The sequence below is a fragment of the Manacus vitellinus genome, unplaced genomic scaffold (genome assembly GCF_001715985.3).
Source record: "Manacus vitellinus isolate BGI_N305 unplaced genomic scaffold, ASM171598v3 scaffold_12_pilon, whole genome shotgun sequence".
Lineage (NCBI taxonomy): Eukaryota > Metazoa > Chordata > Aves > Passeriformes > Pipridae > Manacus > Manacus vitellinus.
In genome coordinates this window covers 18,228,850-18,245,068 of record NW_021938949.1, presented here as the reverse complement: position 1 = coordinate 18,245,068, position 16,219 = coordinate 18,228,850, and the positions used below count along the sequence as shown (strand labels likewise).

Genomic DNA, 16,219 nt, shown 5'->3' with positions numbered 1-16,219 from the left:
GCTGGGGGGGCACAGAGCACAGGAGGGACCGACTGCACCAGTAAAGCCACCAAAAGCTGCATTTGCAAAATAAATACTGCAAAAACAACCCCTGCAGACCCCAACTGAGGAGGAAACCTCAGCATGGGGTGTGTGGTGCTCTGGGCAGGCACTGGAGCTCATACAAGAGCTGCCAGCACCCCCAAACCACAGGCCCCCAGGTCCCCAAAAGCACCCTGTGTACAGTGGCTTTGCAGGGTGCCTCTGATCCCAAGCCAAAGCAAAGGTGAAATACCTGGGCAGTTTACATAAGACATAGTTTTCCACTACGCCGGAGTTTCTTTCTGCCTGCTGTTTCACCCAGCAGCTGCAATTTTGCTGCTCTCAAGGGCATTTGCACACAAAAATGAGCCACGCCAGAGATGTGGGGAGATTAGGAGGATTAAGGCTGCAGAGCTGGCGCAGGAGGAGATGTAACAGAAACCCCTATGGTAGGAAAAGGCATCTCATCCCTAAACCTCTGCTCACCTCCACGCAGGGCTTGAGAAGGAGGGGGGCTCTGGGATGTGTACAGGGGTTCCAGAAGCTGGAAAAGGAGCAACTGGTCCTCTGTGCATCCAGAAAGCATTACTGCTAGAGATGGGGGGTGTACAAAAGCACAAAAACCAAGAATTGTTTCTAGAGAACACTAAGAACTTCATGCAGTGAAATAAAAGTAGTTGGGCTGAGTTTCTCCCTCCTCACCTGCCCTTGTGTCGGGAATGGAGCCGGGTGTGGGGAGGATGGGGGATGCAGGTGCTGCCCCGGCAGGTTGCATGGGGATGCTCACAGCCTCTGAACAAACCACAGCAACCCCATAAATCCTCCTCCCCCAAAAAATAGGGGAAGCCTTGTCTGCTCCTCGGCATGGGCAGGATCCTGGTATGGATACAGGGCCGTGGCAGGGAGTGTGCCAGCCTCGTGGTAGTGCCAGCCCCCAGGGATCAATGGGTACTGGGGTCAGATTAATAGTTCCTACCAAGGCAATTCTCACAATCTACTTGGAAGCAAACATGGAAGCTGGGTGCCCTGAAGACAAATCTGTAACCTCAGGTATAATTAAACAGAGTCACCACGGCCAGTAACTGATAGAGCCCAGAAAGTCAGCCCCAGCCCGTGTGGGGTCAGGCCCAGCCCCAATTCCGGCTGTCTGGGGGCTGTGTGGAAGTGCTGTCGCTGTCAGGCTGCTCCAGCCTCACCCCATCACCCCCTGGCAGCGGACAGGATCCAAGTCTCCTTGCGGTTACATCCCATGGGACTTGCTATCTTGGCAGGACCCCACCACCCCCACCAGCACCAGATCCACCTTCGGCACAGCCTCGGGCTCCTGAGAGTGTTGAATGTGTCCCTGCTCGCCAAAGGCTCAGAGGTGCTTGGCTGGATGAGGCTGGATGAGGCCACAGACACCCAGAGTGCTGCTGCTTTGGGTGACCCCGGCCCCGAGCGGGCTCACGGCTCCATCAGCTGTGGGTTTCAGCCTCATAACTGAGCTTGTTCCCGATCCCTAATTCGCCACGAGAGGGGAACAGCAAAGCTGTGCGGCGTGGCTGGGCCACCCCAGGGCCACAGAGCCTTCAGCACGCCCAAAAGTAGCCCAGGAGGACAACCCACACCAAACTGGGATGGAGGAGACTCCCCTGCGAACACACATGAACACACAGACACAGACACGGACACACACACGGACACGGACATGGACATGGACACAGACATGGACATGGACACGGACATGGACACAGACACTGACATGGACACGGACACAGACACTGACACGGACACGGACATGGACACTGACATGGACACGGACACGGACACGGACATGGACACGGACACAGACACAGACACACACTTGCCTTGTGCTGTCGCTGCCAAGACCCGCAGCCTCCCAGCAGCCGGGGCAGGAGCAGCCGGAGCCAGGCGGGAATGTCCGGCTGGCCGGAGGGCTCTGCCCTCTTTAAGGGCTCCCCGGAACAGAGAGATCTGACACACGCAGGGGATCGGGATCAATAGGTCACAGCGTGCACTGACTTGCCCCCAGAATGAAAATCAGCAGAGGATTTGGGGCTGGTGGGGAAGCTACAATCAGGGCTTTAATCTCACATGGGCACAAAATCCCAGGATAAAAAGGCCAGGGCTGGTCCTAATTGCTGACTGCTGTGTGCATGTGTGAGCAAAACCTCTTAGGCTGCGGGGGGTCTGGGGGAGGCACCTCATTGCCTTACGGAGTCATTTAGCTTAGAACAGACATCTAAGATCATCAAATCCAACTTTTAACCTGGCACTGCCAAGGCCATCACTAAACTATGTCCCCAAGTGCCACATCCACACTTCAGGGATGGTGACTCCATCCTCGGCCCTGGGCTGCTGTGCCAATGCCTGACCACCCTTTCAGTGAAGAAATTTTCCCAATATCCATCTAAACCTTTCCTGGCACGACTTGAGGCTGTTTCCTCTCATCCTGTCCCTTGTTCCCTGGGAGCAGAGCCAGACCCCTCCCCCTGCTCCCCCCTCCTGTCAGGGAGTTGCAGAGCCAGAAGGTCCCCCGAAGGCAGCAGTGCCATGAGCCCTTCATTTCGCTTTGTCGAGTTCCTCCAGCTGAGCACCCCAGCTCCTCAGCTGTCTGCTCTCTCAGCCCTTCCCCAGCTCCCATTCCCTTCTCTTGACTACAACTCCAGCCCCTCAATGTCTTTCTTGCCATGAGGGGCCCAGCACTGCCTGCAGGATCGGAGCTGCCCAGCAGCGCCGATGCCCCTGGAAGGATGCTCGGGGCACTGGTCATTCCTAACGACAGGGACCACCCGCGAGGAGCCGCAGCCTCGCCCGTGCCTGCCCCTCTGTGCCCTTCATCCCTCAAGCTGCTCCCCAGCTACGCCCTGACTCCGGGGGGTGTCAGGTTGACTTTGCACATCTGAGGGGGTCCAACCCTGCCGGGACCCCTTTGGAGCAGGGCTGGAACCGGGAGCCGGCGCTCCACCAAAGCAGGGGGAGGAGGATGCTGCGGGGCGGGGGGGCCGCGGCACGCAGGAGGCAGGAGGCAGGAGGCAGGAGGAGGCAGGAGGCAGGAGGAGGAGGCAGGAGGAGGCAGGCAGGCAGGAGGAGGAGGCAGGAGAGGCAGAGGGCGGTGCAGCCCCGTCCGCCTCCCGCGGGGCCCGGCCCGGTGGCGGCGCAGAGGCTTCGAGGGCGGCGGCGGGGACGGGCAGGCGGAGCGCGGCGGGCGCCGTGCGGGGACGCGATGCACTCGCTCTTCAGGAAACGCAACAAAGGGAAATACAGCCCCTCCGTGCAGAAGAAAAGGTGAGTGACCCGGCTCCGGGTAGCCCCGCGCACCCCGAGACGAGCTGCGCCGAAATCCCCGGGGATTCCGCGCCGGGACTTGGTGGAGCCGGGCCCCCTTCGATGTGGGAACCCTCAGGTGAGGGCACCCACAGGTGTGGGAACCCTCCCGAGGTGTGGGAAACCCTCAAGTGTGGGAACCCGTCGAGGTGTGGAACCCCGAAGTGTCGGCACCCCCGAGCTATGGGCAACCTCGGAGGTGTGGACTCGCCTAAGGACTGGAAACCCTGGGGTGTGGGAACCCTCCTGAGGTGTGGACACCCGCGAATGAGGGCACCCTCCGAGGTGTGGGAACCCCCCGAGGAGTGGGCATTCCCGAGGTGTGGGAACCCCGATGTTTGCCCCCCTCCCGAAGTGTCAGCTCCTCTCCAAGACGGGTCCATACCTCCTGTGCCAGGTGGGGGCACAGAGATGGTTTCCCCCTGTTCCCTTCCCATCACAGAACAGCAGCTCCAGGGAGCAGGTTCCTTTGCTTCCCAGATGTGTGCTGGGTCTTAGGGAAAAGTAGTTTGGTTGTCCTGCGCCTTCATCCCCCTGTTCCCTCGGGACCAAGTATTCAGTCCATCGGTCCATTGTTGTTTCCTTGCTCTCTCTGATGAGGTGAGGGCGCATTTCGGTTGTTCTGGGTGTAAAAAAAACAGGAGTAGCTTGTTGAATGTGCCCTGTGAAAAGTCGCTGATAAAAGGGAAAAGGTGTCAAAATCCCTCCCAGGGAAGGCTCGACCCCGCTCGGGGCTGGATGGTGGGCAGTCCCCTGCCTGCACCGAGGATGTTTTTCCAAAGAGGTGGATGTTGGGATTAATTCAGAAGCTTGTCCTGTGTTTCCCAGAGGAGTTGCAGGGGCTCTGGAGCATGTGGAGCGTTCCAGGATTGTGAACGATTCAAGGATTCATGATTCAAGCCCGTGGCTTGTTCACCCCTTTCCATCCCTGTCCATCGGCACCTGTCCTGGCTGGTGGGCTCGGAACAGCCGCCCTGTTCCCAAAAATCCTCCTTTTTGAAGGAAACTGGGGAACTGGTACAGGAGCTGAGGTGCCTTCGAGGATCCAGACAGGGACCAGTCAGCCCAGAAGGCGCCGACATCTTCCAAGCTGGGGAGCCCCTGGCTGCTCCCTGCCCACGGGAGTGGGGCTGTGGCGCGTAGGAGGGTGTTCCCCGCGAGGGGAGGGTGCTGCCCTGCACAGGGGATTTGCTGAGCTGCCTCTGGTCGGGCTGGGGCTCCGGCTCCAGCCCCGGGGACGGGCTCCCCCGGCAGCCCGGCTGGCTCAGCAGGGCCGCCCAGGCTCCGGCTCCCAAAGCCCGGGGCACACTCTGCTGCCAGATCTGCCCTGGGGAGCGCAGGCAGGAGGAGACGGGGGTGGCACAGAGCCCTCTGAGCCCTGATGGTCCCGGCGTTCCCATGAGTGAAGGGTGGTGTAAACACCCAGTCGCATTTCTGGTCTTCAGGGGCTGGAAAATGAGAAACCCCCACCCGGGCTTGGCACCTGGGCAGCTCAGCGCTCCGAGAGCATCAGGATGCTGCGAGGCAGGAGGGGACAGACCTGCTCTGTGCTGGTTGATTACTCAGCACAGCACTGGGACTGGGGACAGGGTCCCTACCCTGCGCTCTGAGCCCTGCCAGTGCTGGGTAGGGCACTGAGCACTGCCCGTGCTCCCATCATCAGACCCTGGGGTGCCCACTCTGGGGCTGGGGCTGGGGTCCCTGTGCTGTGCTCCGAGCCCTGTCAGCACTGGGTACCCCGTGCTCACCTCACCCGCCGATGGATGGGCTCAGGAAGGAAGACAATCTTCTCTCCACCGCCCTGCCTGGAGCCCAGCAGCCCTGGGCAGGTGCCAAAGCACCTCTGAAGTCTGCGGGCCAGGCTGAAATCTCTGCTTTTCTGGCTGGTGGTGGCTCAGGAAGCAGCGCAGGGCTGTGGCCCGGGGCCACCATCCCTCCCTGCGCCCCGGCTGTCCCCGCACACCTCGGGGAGGGCTGTGCTTATTAGCCCCAATTTGTTAATTCCTGCCTTGGAGTTTACAAACATCTGGGAATCCAGGGAACACTCCCACCGTGTGGAAACAGCCCCACCATGAAGATGGGGAAGCCGGTGGCCTGACCGGTTGAAACAACTGCTGAAGGAGGATTGCGAAGAAGTGAGGAGCTGCTGCGCCCCGGCCCCTGCTCCAGGCACTGCCCGACTCCCGGCCGGACTCCCGCCCAGTTCTGCGCAGAAAACACGGCAACGCTCCGAAAATACCACCGCCAGCCCCCGCTCGTCAACAGGGACCGAAGATTTCGACACGCGCCCGAGCCCGGCCTGATTCCTGCGCCTGCCGGGACACGGGGGCTGCCTACGGGCACGGCTCGGTGCCAAGGGGCTGCGGTGACAGAGCTGTCACAGCACAGTGACAGGGCACTAACCCGGCACCGGTTTGGCGACTGTCCTGCCAGCACAGGGAGCCGGGGCTACGAGCACAGCTCAGTTGGGCAGGGACTGCCCGGGAAACATCGTCCTGCAGCAGGTCAGAGCCTGATGAGGAGCCATGGGAGTCTCAGTGGCTTCTTTAGTCTTGGGTGAGCCCTTCCCATGCTGGGAACATCTTGATGAGCAGCACTGGCAAGTCAAGATCCCCGTGAGTCTGTGCAGCCCAAGGCAGGCACTGCAATCTCTCTGTGAACAACACTCTTTGTCCCCCTGGATGTGACAGCCACCCTGCCCCAAGCCCAAACTGGCCCTCAGCCTCCCATCCAGCAGGACCTGGGTCCAAGTCTCTCCCTAGCATATCTGCTGCAGCTCTGGCCTGGGTGTGTGGTCTCCAGACTCGGTCAGTGGCCATCCCCATCCAGCCCTGGGCACGAGTGAGCATCTCCCTGCCTTGGCTGGGGAACCCCAATGATGGTGACATTCTTGGTGGCTTTATGCCCTTCTTGCTTCCCCCATCCCAGTATCATTCAGCTGGGAATCACGACCACTGTATTGTTGCACAGATGTGTGTCCCTGGAAGGGAAGTCAGAGGCCTTGGATGGGGATGTAGTGGGGGGGAAATTCATCAGCCTCTTTCCACATTATCTTCCTCAAACTCTTGCCATGCTTAGAACACAGGACATTGGCTTCTCTCTTGGAAAGGCAAGGCTTGGGAGGAAGAAAACAGTGAGGGTGGTGAGGCCCTGGCACAGGTTGCCCAGAGAAGCTGTGGCTGCCCCATCCCTGGAAGTGTCCAAGGCCAGGTTGGACGGGGCTTGGAGCAACCTGGGCTAGTGGAAGGTGTCCCTGCCCATGGCAGGGGGTTGGGATGACATAGTCTTTAATGTCCCTTCTAACCCAAACTATTCCATGATTCTGTGATCCTGGTGGAAGAGGTCAGCTCTGCTCCTATATGGAAGAGAAAGGGTGTTTAAAGGTCCCTTCTAACTGAAACCATTTGATAATTTTATGCTAAGAAACTGTTCAGCCTTCAGAGTTGGTGATGAAACTCTCCCTCCTGCAGCAGGAAAGCTGTTCATCCTTGGGATCCCCTGGTGAAAGCATCCACCCAGGAGGGCTCCCAGCTCTGGAGCCCCTTGACAGTGTCAGGAGACCCACTCCCCATCTGAGAGGGGGTGCAGGCAGCTGGGACAGCTCTGCCTGCAGGGCTGGCACCCATTTCCAGAGGCTGTTTGGAAGGGCTGGAGTGAGCACAGAGCCCAGACAGCAGGTGAGTCAGGAGCTGCTCTGTACTTAGGGCAGAGTGAGCCCTGCCATCGCCCGCCCCATTCCTGCTCTCATTTCCATGCCCATTACAATAATATATCACCATTCCTACGAGGGAAGATAAATGTAATTGAAGCAAGCTGGGCTGAGCACAGCAGCCCTGCTGTCCAGCTACGCCCTGCCGTGGGCAGCCTGACAGACAGCACACTGCTCCCGAGTTTTCAGCCAGATCTTAATCTCTCCCAAACCTGAATTACCGTAGCCAGAGCCCAGCCCTCGTGTCCTGTGCTCTGCCACAGTTTCACTCCAGTGTCCTTAGAGGCAGCACAAGGGAATTCTGTGCAGTGGGAGCTGTGGCTCCAGGAGCTTTAAGGACACTTACAGCTCTGTGCTGTGGCCTTCTGGAGTTCTAGTCCTTCCTAAAGTCTGGCCTCCAGCAGCAGTGCTGATATGGGTGTGTTTTTTTATGAAATCTGGATAAATGGACAAAGGGGGATGGAACTGAGAGCAGCAGTGGGTGGTCACTGCCTGCTGCACCAACTCTCCATCCCAGTGGTGGGATGCAGGAAGCAGGACCAGGATCCGTGCTCAGACCTCAAGTTCAACCAACTCAGCTGTCCCTGGCCGAGCTGTCCCAGCAGGAGAAGCTTCTGTTGTGGGAAGGTTTCCCAACAGGAGGGCATGATCAGCATCACTGAGCAGGGCAGAGCCCTTCCCATTAACCCTCCCAGATTCACGGGACAAGCTCCCAGCAGGAGCATTCCCAGCTAGAGTGGTCAAAACTCCAAGAATATCTATTTGAACATCCTCCCTTGACGAGGATTAGGGAAATAACCTCCTTGTTTGGAAAAAATGGAAACTGAGTAATCAAAGGGATTTTCTACCACTGGCCAGCAAGCACAAAACCTTTGGACACCCTGGAGATACTGATATTAGGGAGGTTTGCTCCAAAAAGTGCTCTTGAGGGTGCAACCTAGTGAGAAATTCATCAGCCTCTTTCCACAGAAAACAGAAAAAAAACAGGAATAGAGGAAAAAAAGTCCAGATTTTAGCAGCAAAGTTTCTGTAGCACAATAATTATCATCATATTTGTCTGTTGAGAACCTCTCTTAATAAAAAACAAACCCAACAAATCACAACTAAAACACTAAGAAAAACACCAAAACCCTAAGAAAACCCAAAAAAACCCCCCACTTAACTCTAAGAAAACCCTCTAAACCCTCAGGAATACCCAAGCCCCTCTAAAACAGAGCATCACCTGAGGTCAGAATTGGGGTACATGGAAGGAATGGTGTCTACCATGGAGCAGCTGCCTCCTCCTGGCCCCCTAGCTGGGAGAAATCCAAAAAACCCCTCCCATTCCTCATAGGAATGACCTGGGATCCTTCACCCCAGTCAGGCAATGCACCAGTTGCTCAAGGCAGCATTGACAAGAAACTCTTCTGCCGAGCACAGCTTTCAATGAGAGAGATCATTTTTTCCTTTTAAAGTTTTCCAGAAATGGCAAAGCCAGTTTTTCCAGGCCTTTTTTTTTTTCTTTCCCTGTTTTCATCTCTCAAACAAAGGCTTATCTATTTCAGCAGAGCAGCTTTGCATTTCCCTTCCCTCTGCCTCAGCCTCGCAGGGGCCATGCCCTGGGCACCTTTGATCCTGGCTCTGCTCAGTCCCCCGTGTGCTGCCCTTCCCAGCTGGGCTGGGGCCAAATCCTGCCCTTCTCCCTCCCCAGCTCTGCTCCATGCTCTGACCAGCCCCTCCTGCCTGTTTTTTGGCCCTGGCTTCCCTTTGCCTTACCCTGCCAGCAGCTCTGCTCCAAAGCCTGGATGCATCCCCTGCTCTTCCCAGCAGCTTCCCAAAAGAGCCACGTCCTGCAAATCCCATCCACACACCTGTCCCAGGATGGCTGAGGCTTCCTGACTGGTTTGCCCATCACCTTGTGCTTCTCCTGCATGGAGTTCTGGAATGGCTTAGTTTGGAAGGGACCTTAAAGATCATCTCATTCCACCCCCTTCCACCAGCCCAGGTTGCTCCAAGCCCCGTCCAACCTTGAACACTTCCAGGGATGGGGCAGCCACAGCTTCTCTGGGCAACCTGTGCTGGGGCCTCCCCACCCTCACAGCCAAAAATTCCTTCCCAATATCCCATCTAACCCTCCCCTCTGGCAGTGGGAAGCCATTCCCCCTTGTCCTGGCGCTCCAGCATCTTCCCCCCTCACAGCAGAGGAAGGGCATAGGCAAGCCAACCCCTTCCATCCCCTGGCATAGATTTCAGCCAGGCTTCAGCTTTCCCAGCCCCTGCTTGGCATCCAGATGGATGCAGGGACCACACTCACCCTTGTGATTTATCAACATAGACCCAGCTGTGGAGGGCACAGGAAGTGATTAACAGGGCTGATGTTCTCACATCAGTAATGTCTAAGTTGGGTGATGAAGTGGCACAGAAGTGATAACTCTGGAGAAATAAATACAGAAATAAGAGAGATTTTACAAGAGAGGTTCCCATTCTCTCCTATCTCTGTATTTGTTCCTGCATGCTTGTTATTCCTGCACTTCCAGCAGCAGTGGGATGAGTGGGAGCTCACACCCCCCTCCCTGCTCAGGGCTCTGTGCTGTGCTCAGAGCTGGGGGGCAGAGGAGCAGCTCCCCATGCTGCAGTTTGAGATCCAGCTGCCCTGGGAGGTTTTATGAGAGTTCCCTGTCCCACAGCCTCAGCTGGTGACTCTCACATAAATCTCAGAGGTGGAGGGAGCAAACAGCTCTTCCGCTGTGCGTCAGGAGAGCCGAGCCATGCCCACAGCCGAGCATGTCCTTGCTTGCTCCAGGTGAGCTCTGCCTTTTCTTTTCCCTGGTCACCCAGGTGCTGCCCATGGGAGCAGCAGTTTCTGGATTACCAAGCAAACCATCCCCTCCCTCACAGGGAATGCCATCCTCTGCCCCCAGCCCCGACACCCGCTCCCACTCCCTGCAGGGGTGGAGAAGGGGTGTTGCCCACCCTGGGGTGCTGTGGGGCCAGAGTGTGGCTCTGCCCTGGCACGGTTCCCTGAGCCATGGGGAGGGTGGGAGGGATGTCCAGGGGCAGCACCCCCAGGTTGGGAAGCAGCTGGCAGGGCACAGGCAGCCCCAGGGGTGAGTAACGGGGGTGAGGAGAGCTCATGGCTCAGACCCAGGGGAAGAGCAGGGACAAGGGGATGGGGGCACATCCCTGCCTGGACACGTCATCCCCATCCCAGACCGGCCTGGCAAAGCCAGACCTGAGTAAGAGGGTCAGGGCCTGGGTGCTGCACTTGCTGGTTCCCGGCCCCTGGGATCAGTTTTGCTGCTGGAAAGCGAGCACAAAGGCCAGGCCAAGGCTCCAGGCTCAGTTCTGCCAGACCAGATCAGCAGCAGCAGCTTGGGAAGCCGTGGCTGAACCGCAGCATTGCCACAGATCCCAGAAAATCCCTGGCTTAGTGTTATTTCCTTCCTACAATTTAGAAGCTTCAGTCAAAGCCGGAACTAGAAAAGCCCCAGACCTCTTCTGATTTTTGGGATGGTTTTTCCATCCAAACTGTAGATAAACTGATACCCTGAAGATCCATCCTTGAGCTTGCCAGAAACACGGAGATCAAGGTAGGGAATGTGGAGAGGAGCTGGCAAGTGCTTCCAGCTCTTCCCCAGCCCCACTCAGTGCTGCTCCAGCTCCCGGCTGTCACAGCAAAGTATGCCAAGCTCCCAGCTGGATAATGAGCCTCTCCCAGTGCCAGTCCAGCTCCTGGCTCTTGCAGTGAAGCATCCCAAGCTCCCACCTGGATAACGAGCCTCTCCCACCCTCAGTGCTCAGGTGGCCTCCGGTTCATCAGTGGGAGATGAGGAAGGTTCCTTGGTGGCTTCAAGCTTCGAGCTCTCCTGGGATGCAGGGGGTGCCAGGTCTGAGCAACCATCACCTGAAGACACCCAAACACGTGCAGCACGTTTCAGTCGCCCACTTCAAACCACCTTCTCTCCACTGATTTCATCTGATGCTTTCCCTGGTTTATGTGGGATGATGAGGGTTGGAAGAAACCCCAAAATGGGTTTTGAGGAGCTGCTTCTACCACTGCAGCAGGATCCAGCCACTCACATCCTGGTGCAGCCCTGCAACCCTCCAGCTGGGATTGTTGAACAGAGAATGAGAATCGCCCTTGGAATTGTTGCAACCACAACTTCCAAGGACCCCTTCCTTGGCTCTTTTGCTCAGGAATGCCCACAGGGTTCAGTGCTGATGCAAGGCAATCCCTTGGCTCATCAGGAGGTGCCAGGCAGGAGCAGCCACAGTGACAGGCACAAACCTCTGAGTACCATCCTGATGATGCAGCTTCTATAAAAAGAAAAAAATCAGTGTAAACCCTGCCCACGCCAGAACTTCCCAGGGAAATGTGAACTTTCCTGGAGCTGTCAGATGCTACGAGGCTCCTGCAGCCTGGGCAGGCTCTGAGGTGGGGAGGAACAAGCCCAGAGCTGGGTTTTGGTTTGTTCTGCTGAACTGAAGCACCAGCACACGGGGCAGGTGGGAACGTGCCCTGGAGCTCAGCACCAGAGTCCCTTGGGAGGTACCTCCAGTCCAGGAAAGACTTTGAGGTGCTGGAGCATGTCCAGGGAAGGGAACGGAGCTGGGGAAGGGGCTGGAGCAGCAGGAGGGGCTGAGGGAGCTGGGGGGGCTCAGCCTGGAGAAAAGGAGGCTCAGGGGGGACCTTCTGGCTCTGCAACTCCCTGACAGGAGGGGGGAGCCGGGGGGGGGTCGGGCTCTGCTCCCAGGGAACAAGGGACAGGAGGAGAGGGAATGGCCTCAAGATGTGCCAGGGGAGGTTTAGATTGAATATTGGAGAAATTTCTTCATGGAAGGGGTTGTCCAGCCCTGGCACAGCTGCCCAGGGCAGAGGTGGAGTCCCCATCCCTGGAGGGATTTAAAAGCCGTATGGATGTGACACCTGGGGACATGGGTTAGTGGTGGCCTGGGCAGTGCTGGGGGAATGGTTGGGTTTGATAATCTTCCAGGGCATTTCCAACGTAAATGGTTCCATGATTGTACCTGGGGACACAGGAGCCTTCCATGCCATGATCCAGCTGAGCTGGGATGCTGGTGCTCCACCAGCCAGCCCTGCTCTCCCCAGCCTGCCCCACTGCCCTCAGTGTTAACAGCAGTTAACACTTCCAAGGTCCATATAACATTAATTCTGCCACCACATAACGAGGTCATTAAGACTCATTATCTCCACTCTGTAGGTGGTTGGGATTGGACTGAGCCAAGCCTTGGCTTAAGCCCACATGACAAAGCAGCACAGCTGGGACACAAGTGCCAGCCTTGCCTTCCCTGTGCACTCTCCAGCTGCAGGGATTTGGGGAGCACCCCCTGCTCTCTGCCTGGTCTGTGGGCAGTGCCTGGCACACGGTCCCTGGAGCTGCAGCCTCCCCTCCCAGCCAAAGCAACAGCAAGGAGAAGAGATGTTTAAAATAACCCCAGCAATGCAAAAGCTGCGTCACGGGTTGTTCTGCCTCTGCTCCAGCTCAGCCCTCCCTGCTCTCGGATGGGAATATTTGGGCTGGGCCTGCTCTCTGCCAGCCCAGCTGTGAACAGAGAGGCTCAGGCCAGGGTCACTCTGGGAGAAAAAACAGTGCCCAGCAAGGGAGAAAGCACTGAAAGAGGTGCAGGGTGCGTGATCCCACCTCTTTATCTGGTTTAGATTGTGAGTAACTCCCCGCAGAGGAGGAAGCCTTGACCGTGGCAGGGAGGGGCACAGCAGGGCTGTGGGCAGGGGTGCCCAGGGGACGGGCATCAGCCTCAAAAGAGCCACCTCACCTGTCTGCATGGGGACCCAGGGCCTCCTACTGCTCAGGCTCCATCATCTCCTTCTCCCGTGGTGGGATGGTTGGGGTGTCTGTGCAGGGCCAGGACTGAATGATCCTGTGGGTCCCTTCCAACTGAGGATATTCCATGATTCTCTCCCTGTCCCCTGCAAACAGCTCTTCTCTTTCTTGCCCCAAAGCTGAGGGAGGCTCAGGCTCACCTACAGCATCGCTCCCATTCCCACATCCCCCACCCACCCCCCCTCCTGGCACAGCAGGAGTATTTTGGAAAGTGTTGGAGAGGCAGCAGTGAGTCACTCACAGCTGCAGGGGCTGGCAGGCTGGGCTGGCCCCCGGCCACCCCCGGGGTCACGGCACGCTGTGGGCACCCCCGGGAGCAGCTCAGGGCTGGGGCTGGGTCTGTGGGGTGACAGGACCCCCTTTTTCTCCCCAGCATCTCCAGCAAAGAGCTGACCGAGCTCATAGAGCGCCTGCAGAAAAATGCTGACCAGGTGGAGAAAAACATCGTGGAGACCGACTCCCGAATGCAAAATGTAAGCCAGCCATGGTCCCCCACACAGGGCCTCCTCTGAGCAGCCCCCTCTGCCCTCCCCCTCCTGCCCCAGCCCCTCCCAGATCCCGGGTCTCATCTCCTCTCCTATGGCACACGTGGGTGGCTCCCCATCCCTGCAGGTACCCGGTGATGGTCTGTAACTGAGGGGTGCTGGGGGCTTATGGAAAGAGAGTGGAAGGGTGTAACAGGCAACTGGGCCCCGAAATTCCCTCCTCCCCATGGCTGGGTAGCACTGCAGAGTGGGGATGTGCAACCCTGGATGTGCATCCCAGCAGGCAGGATGGAGGCAGAGGGGCCTGAGCCATCCTCCTCTTCCAAAGGGTGTGGTGCATCTGGAGGTGATGCAGCCCCCGGCCCTTCCTCAGGAGGCCACGTTGGATGGGGCTTGGAGCAACCTGGTCTAGTGGAAGGTGTCCCTGCCCATGGCAGGGGGTTGGAACTGGATGGTCTTTAATATCACTTCCAACCCAAACCATTCCATGATTCTGTGACAGGTGAGGGGAAAGCAAAACACATCACGGGAAGATGGGGGACAGCAGAGGCCCTGCCCACCTCCAGTGCCCAGGGTGGGATGACCCCTTGGATAGCGCTTGTTTGCCCCTGGTGACCCTTCCCGTGCCCTCCCCAGGACCTGCACAAGATCAAGGCGGGGCAGCTGGCGCAGTACAAGGACCTGACGGCGCAGAGGCTCTCGGAGTCCGACAAGCTGCTCTACGTGCTGGACGGGGACGCGGCCATCGCCCGGCACATGAAACATCCCCAGGGGGACATGATCACAGAGGAGTGAGTACACCAGGGACAGCTGTCCCCAGAGCCCTTCAGGGGACACACACTTCTCCAGGGGCTCTGCTCTGCCCCTGCCAGCAGCGGTGGGGTCACTACAGGCTCCTCTGCATCCCAGTTCCCATTAAAGTGTGTATCCCACAGCCATCCTTGGGCACATGTAAAGTGAGGAGGCTGCCCCTGCTGATGGTGGAGTGGTACCTGTCCACTGTGCCCCGCACTGTCCCCCAGGCCCAGCCTGCCCTGAGCCCACGCCATGTGAGCAGAGGATGGGAGCACAGGAATCTCTGCCCTCTCCCTCCCCAGCTATTGCACAGCGTGGCTGCTGCCAGCCTGCCTGGGCTCTCTGGGGTTTCCTAAGGAGAGCCCCTCCTCTATGGAGGCCTGGGAGAGGATGCACCAATGGTAATGCCAGCCCATGCCCACATCCTGCATCCCACCCTCATCTTTCCCTTCCCGCAGCATCCGGCAGCTGAAGGAACGAGTGACAAACCTGCGTGTGAAACATGACCAAATCTACAACTTCCCCCTGCAGCACATTGAGCCCCAGGTCAACTGGTCAACAGTGATCGAGGAGAAACAGGTACCAACGGGACCACCAGGGCCACTGCCCGGCCAGTAGCACCAGCTGGGCAGGACCTGGTGCAGCTCCCCGTGGAGAAACAGGCTCTTGGAAAACTTCTGGGCAGCTTTTATGCTGGGAGCAGCAAAGAGCATGGGAAGGAGGCAGGGGAGGGGCACAGGTGATGGGACAAGGCCAGGTGCTGTGGCACCAGGAATCAGTGCTCGAGGTGGCCTTGCCTCAGTGTCTCCAGTCACCACCTGCTTTGGGCTCTACCCCTCAGCCCTTATTTATCATTTTATCCCACTCCCCACATCCTTCCAGCCAGAACAGGGTTAAACTCCCAAACTGGCTTTCCCATGGCTGCCCTTTGGCACAGCTGATTTCACCCATGTGCTCCTGGGCACCTGCCCTGGAGCCCATCCAAGCCCAGCTCCGTGGCCACCTCCAAGAGGAGTTCCCAGGCCTTGGCCCCCTCACCCTGTCCCCACGGCTGACCCCAACTCCTCTGTGCCACAGGACCTGTTAAGCAGCAAAGGCTTCGGGACCGACCTGCCGCTGGTCAACAGCCAAGTGGAAGAGCACAACATCTTCCACAACGAGGTCATGGCCATCGGGCCACACATGGCCAAGGACGGCAGCAAGGTCAGCTCTCCTGCCCCTTCCCTGCTGCCCCACAGGGTCATCCCTTTCCTGAGCCGTGGATGAAGGGGGGGCATCCCACCATCTGAGCTGCCTCAGCCCGGAGCAGGTTGGGTGGGTGCCCAGATCCAGCCCTGCCTCAGAACCCACCAGCTCCAGCTTTACAATGGGACAAACCCCATAAAGTCACATCCTGCTCCATCATAAAACCACATTCCCCTCCACCCTCGAGCCCCCGCCAGACCACCGCTCTCCAGAGACCACTCCTAACCCTTGCCTAACTCCCAACCCTTGCCTAACTCCTAAACCTTGCCTAACTCCTAAACCTTGCCTTGCTTCTCCTCTGTTACCAGGAATACCTGAATGATTTCCAAGCCAAATACCAGAAGTTGCTGGTAAGAGACTGAGATCCTGGGGGCAGAACCCTCTTGCAGGGGGTCCCTTGCTGGGGTGTCCAGGCAGCCCTGGGGGACCCACGGAGAGGAGCTTTGTGCTGAGCTCTCCCCTCTGCCCTCTCCCAGGCTGGCTCCCAGCAGCGGCAGCAGGATCTGACCTCACTGCAGGATTACATGCAGCGCTGCACCAACAAGCTCTACTGGCTGGATCAGCAGGCCAAGGACAGGACCCACTACGACTGGAGTGACCACAACCTGGACTACCCCAGCCGGCGCCGCCAGTACGAGGTCCGTGCACTGGCTGTGAGCAAGGGGAGTGGGCACGGCACCAGGGGAAAGGGCAGGCTTGGATGGGGGCAGGAAATGTCCCTTCCCCCGTGCCTCAGTTTCCCCCAGTGCATCATGAAGCACTTTTGAGATGTCCAGCTGATAGCACATGGA

General features: G+C 58.1%; 1 protein-coding gene across 1 annotated transcript in view; it reads left to right on the top strand.

The window, feature by feature from the left end:
* The first annotated feature begins 3,215 nt into the window (after positions 1-3,215).
* PPL (periplakin) overlaps positions 3,216-16,219 on the top strand; it is a 28,288-nt gene continuing 15,284 nt past the window's right edge. Inside the window, exons 1-7 of the mRNA XM_018067552.2 lie at positions 3,216-3,312; positions 13,277-13,376; positions 14,025-14,179; positions 14,642-14,762; positions 15,261-15,386; positions 15,737-15,778; positions 15,905-16,066. Coding sequence (XP_017923041.1) covers positions 3,251-3,312; positions 13,277-13,376; positions 14,025-14,179; positions 14,642-14,762; positions 15,261-15,386; positions 15,737-15,778; positions 15,905-16,066 — 768 coding nt within the window. The 5' untranslated portion in view covers positions 3,216-3,250. The remainder of the gene's footprint in view (positions 3,313-13,276; positions 13,377-14,024; positions 14,180-14,641; positions 14,763-15,260; positions 15,387-15,736; positions 15,779-15,904; positions 16,067-16,219) is intronic.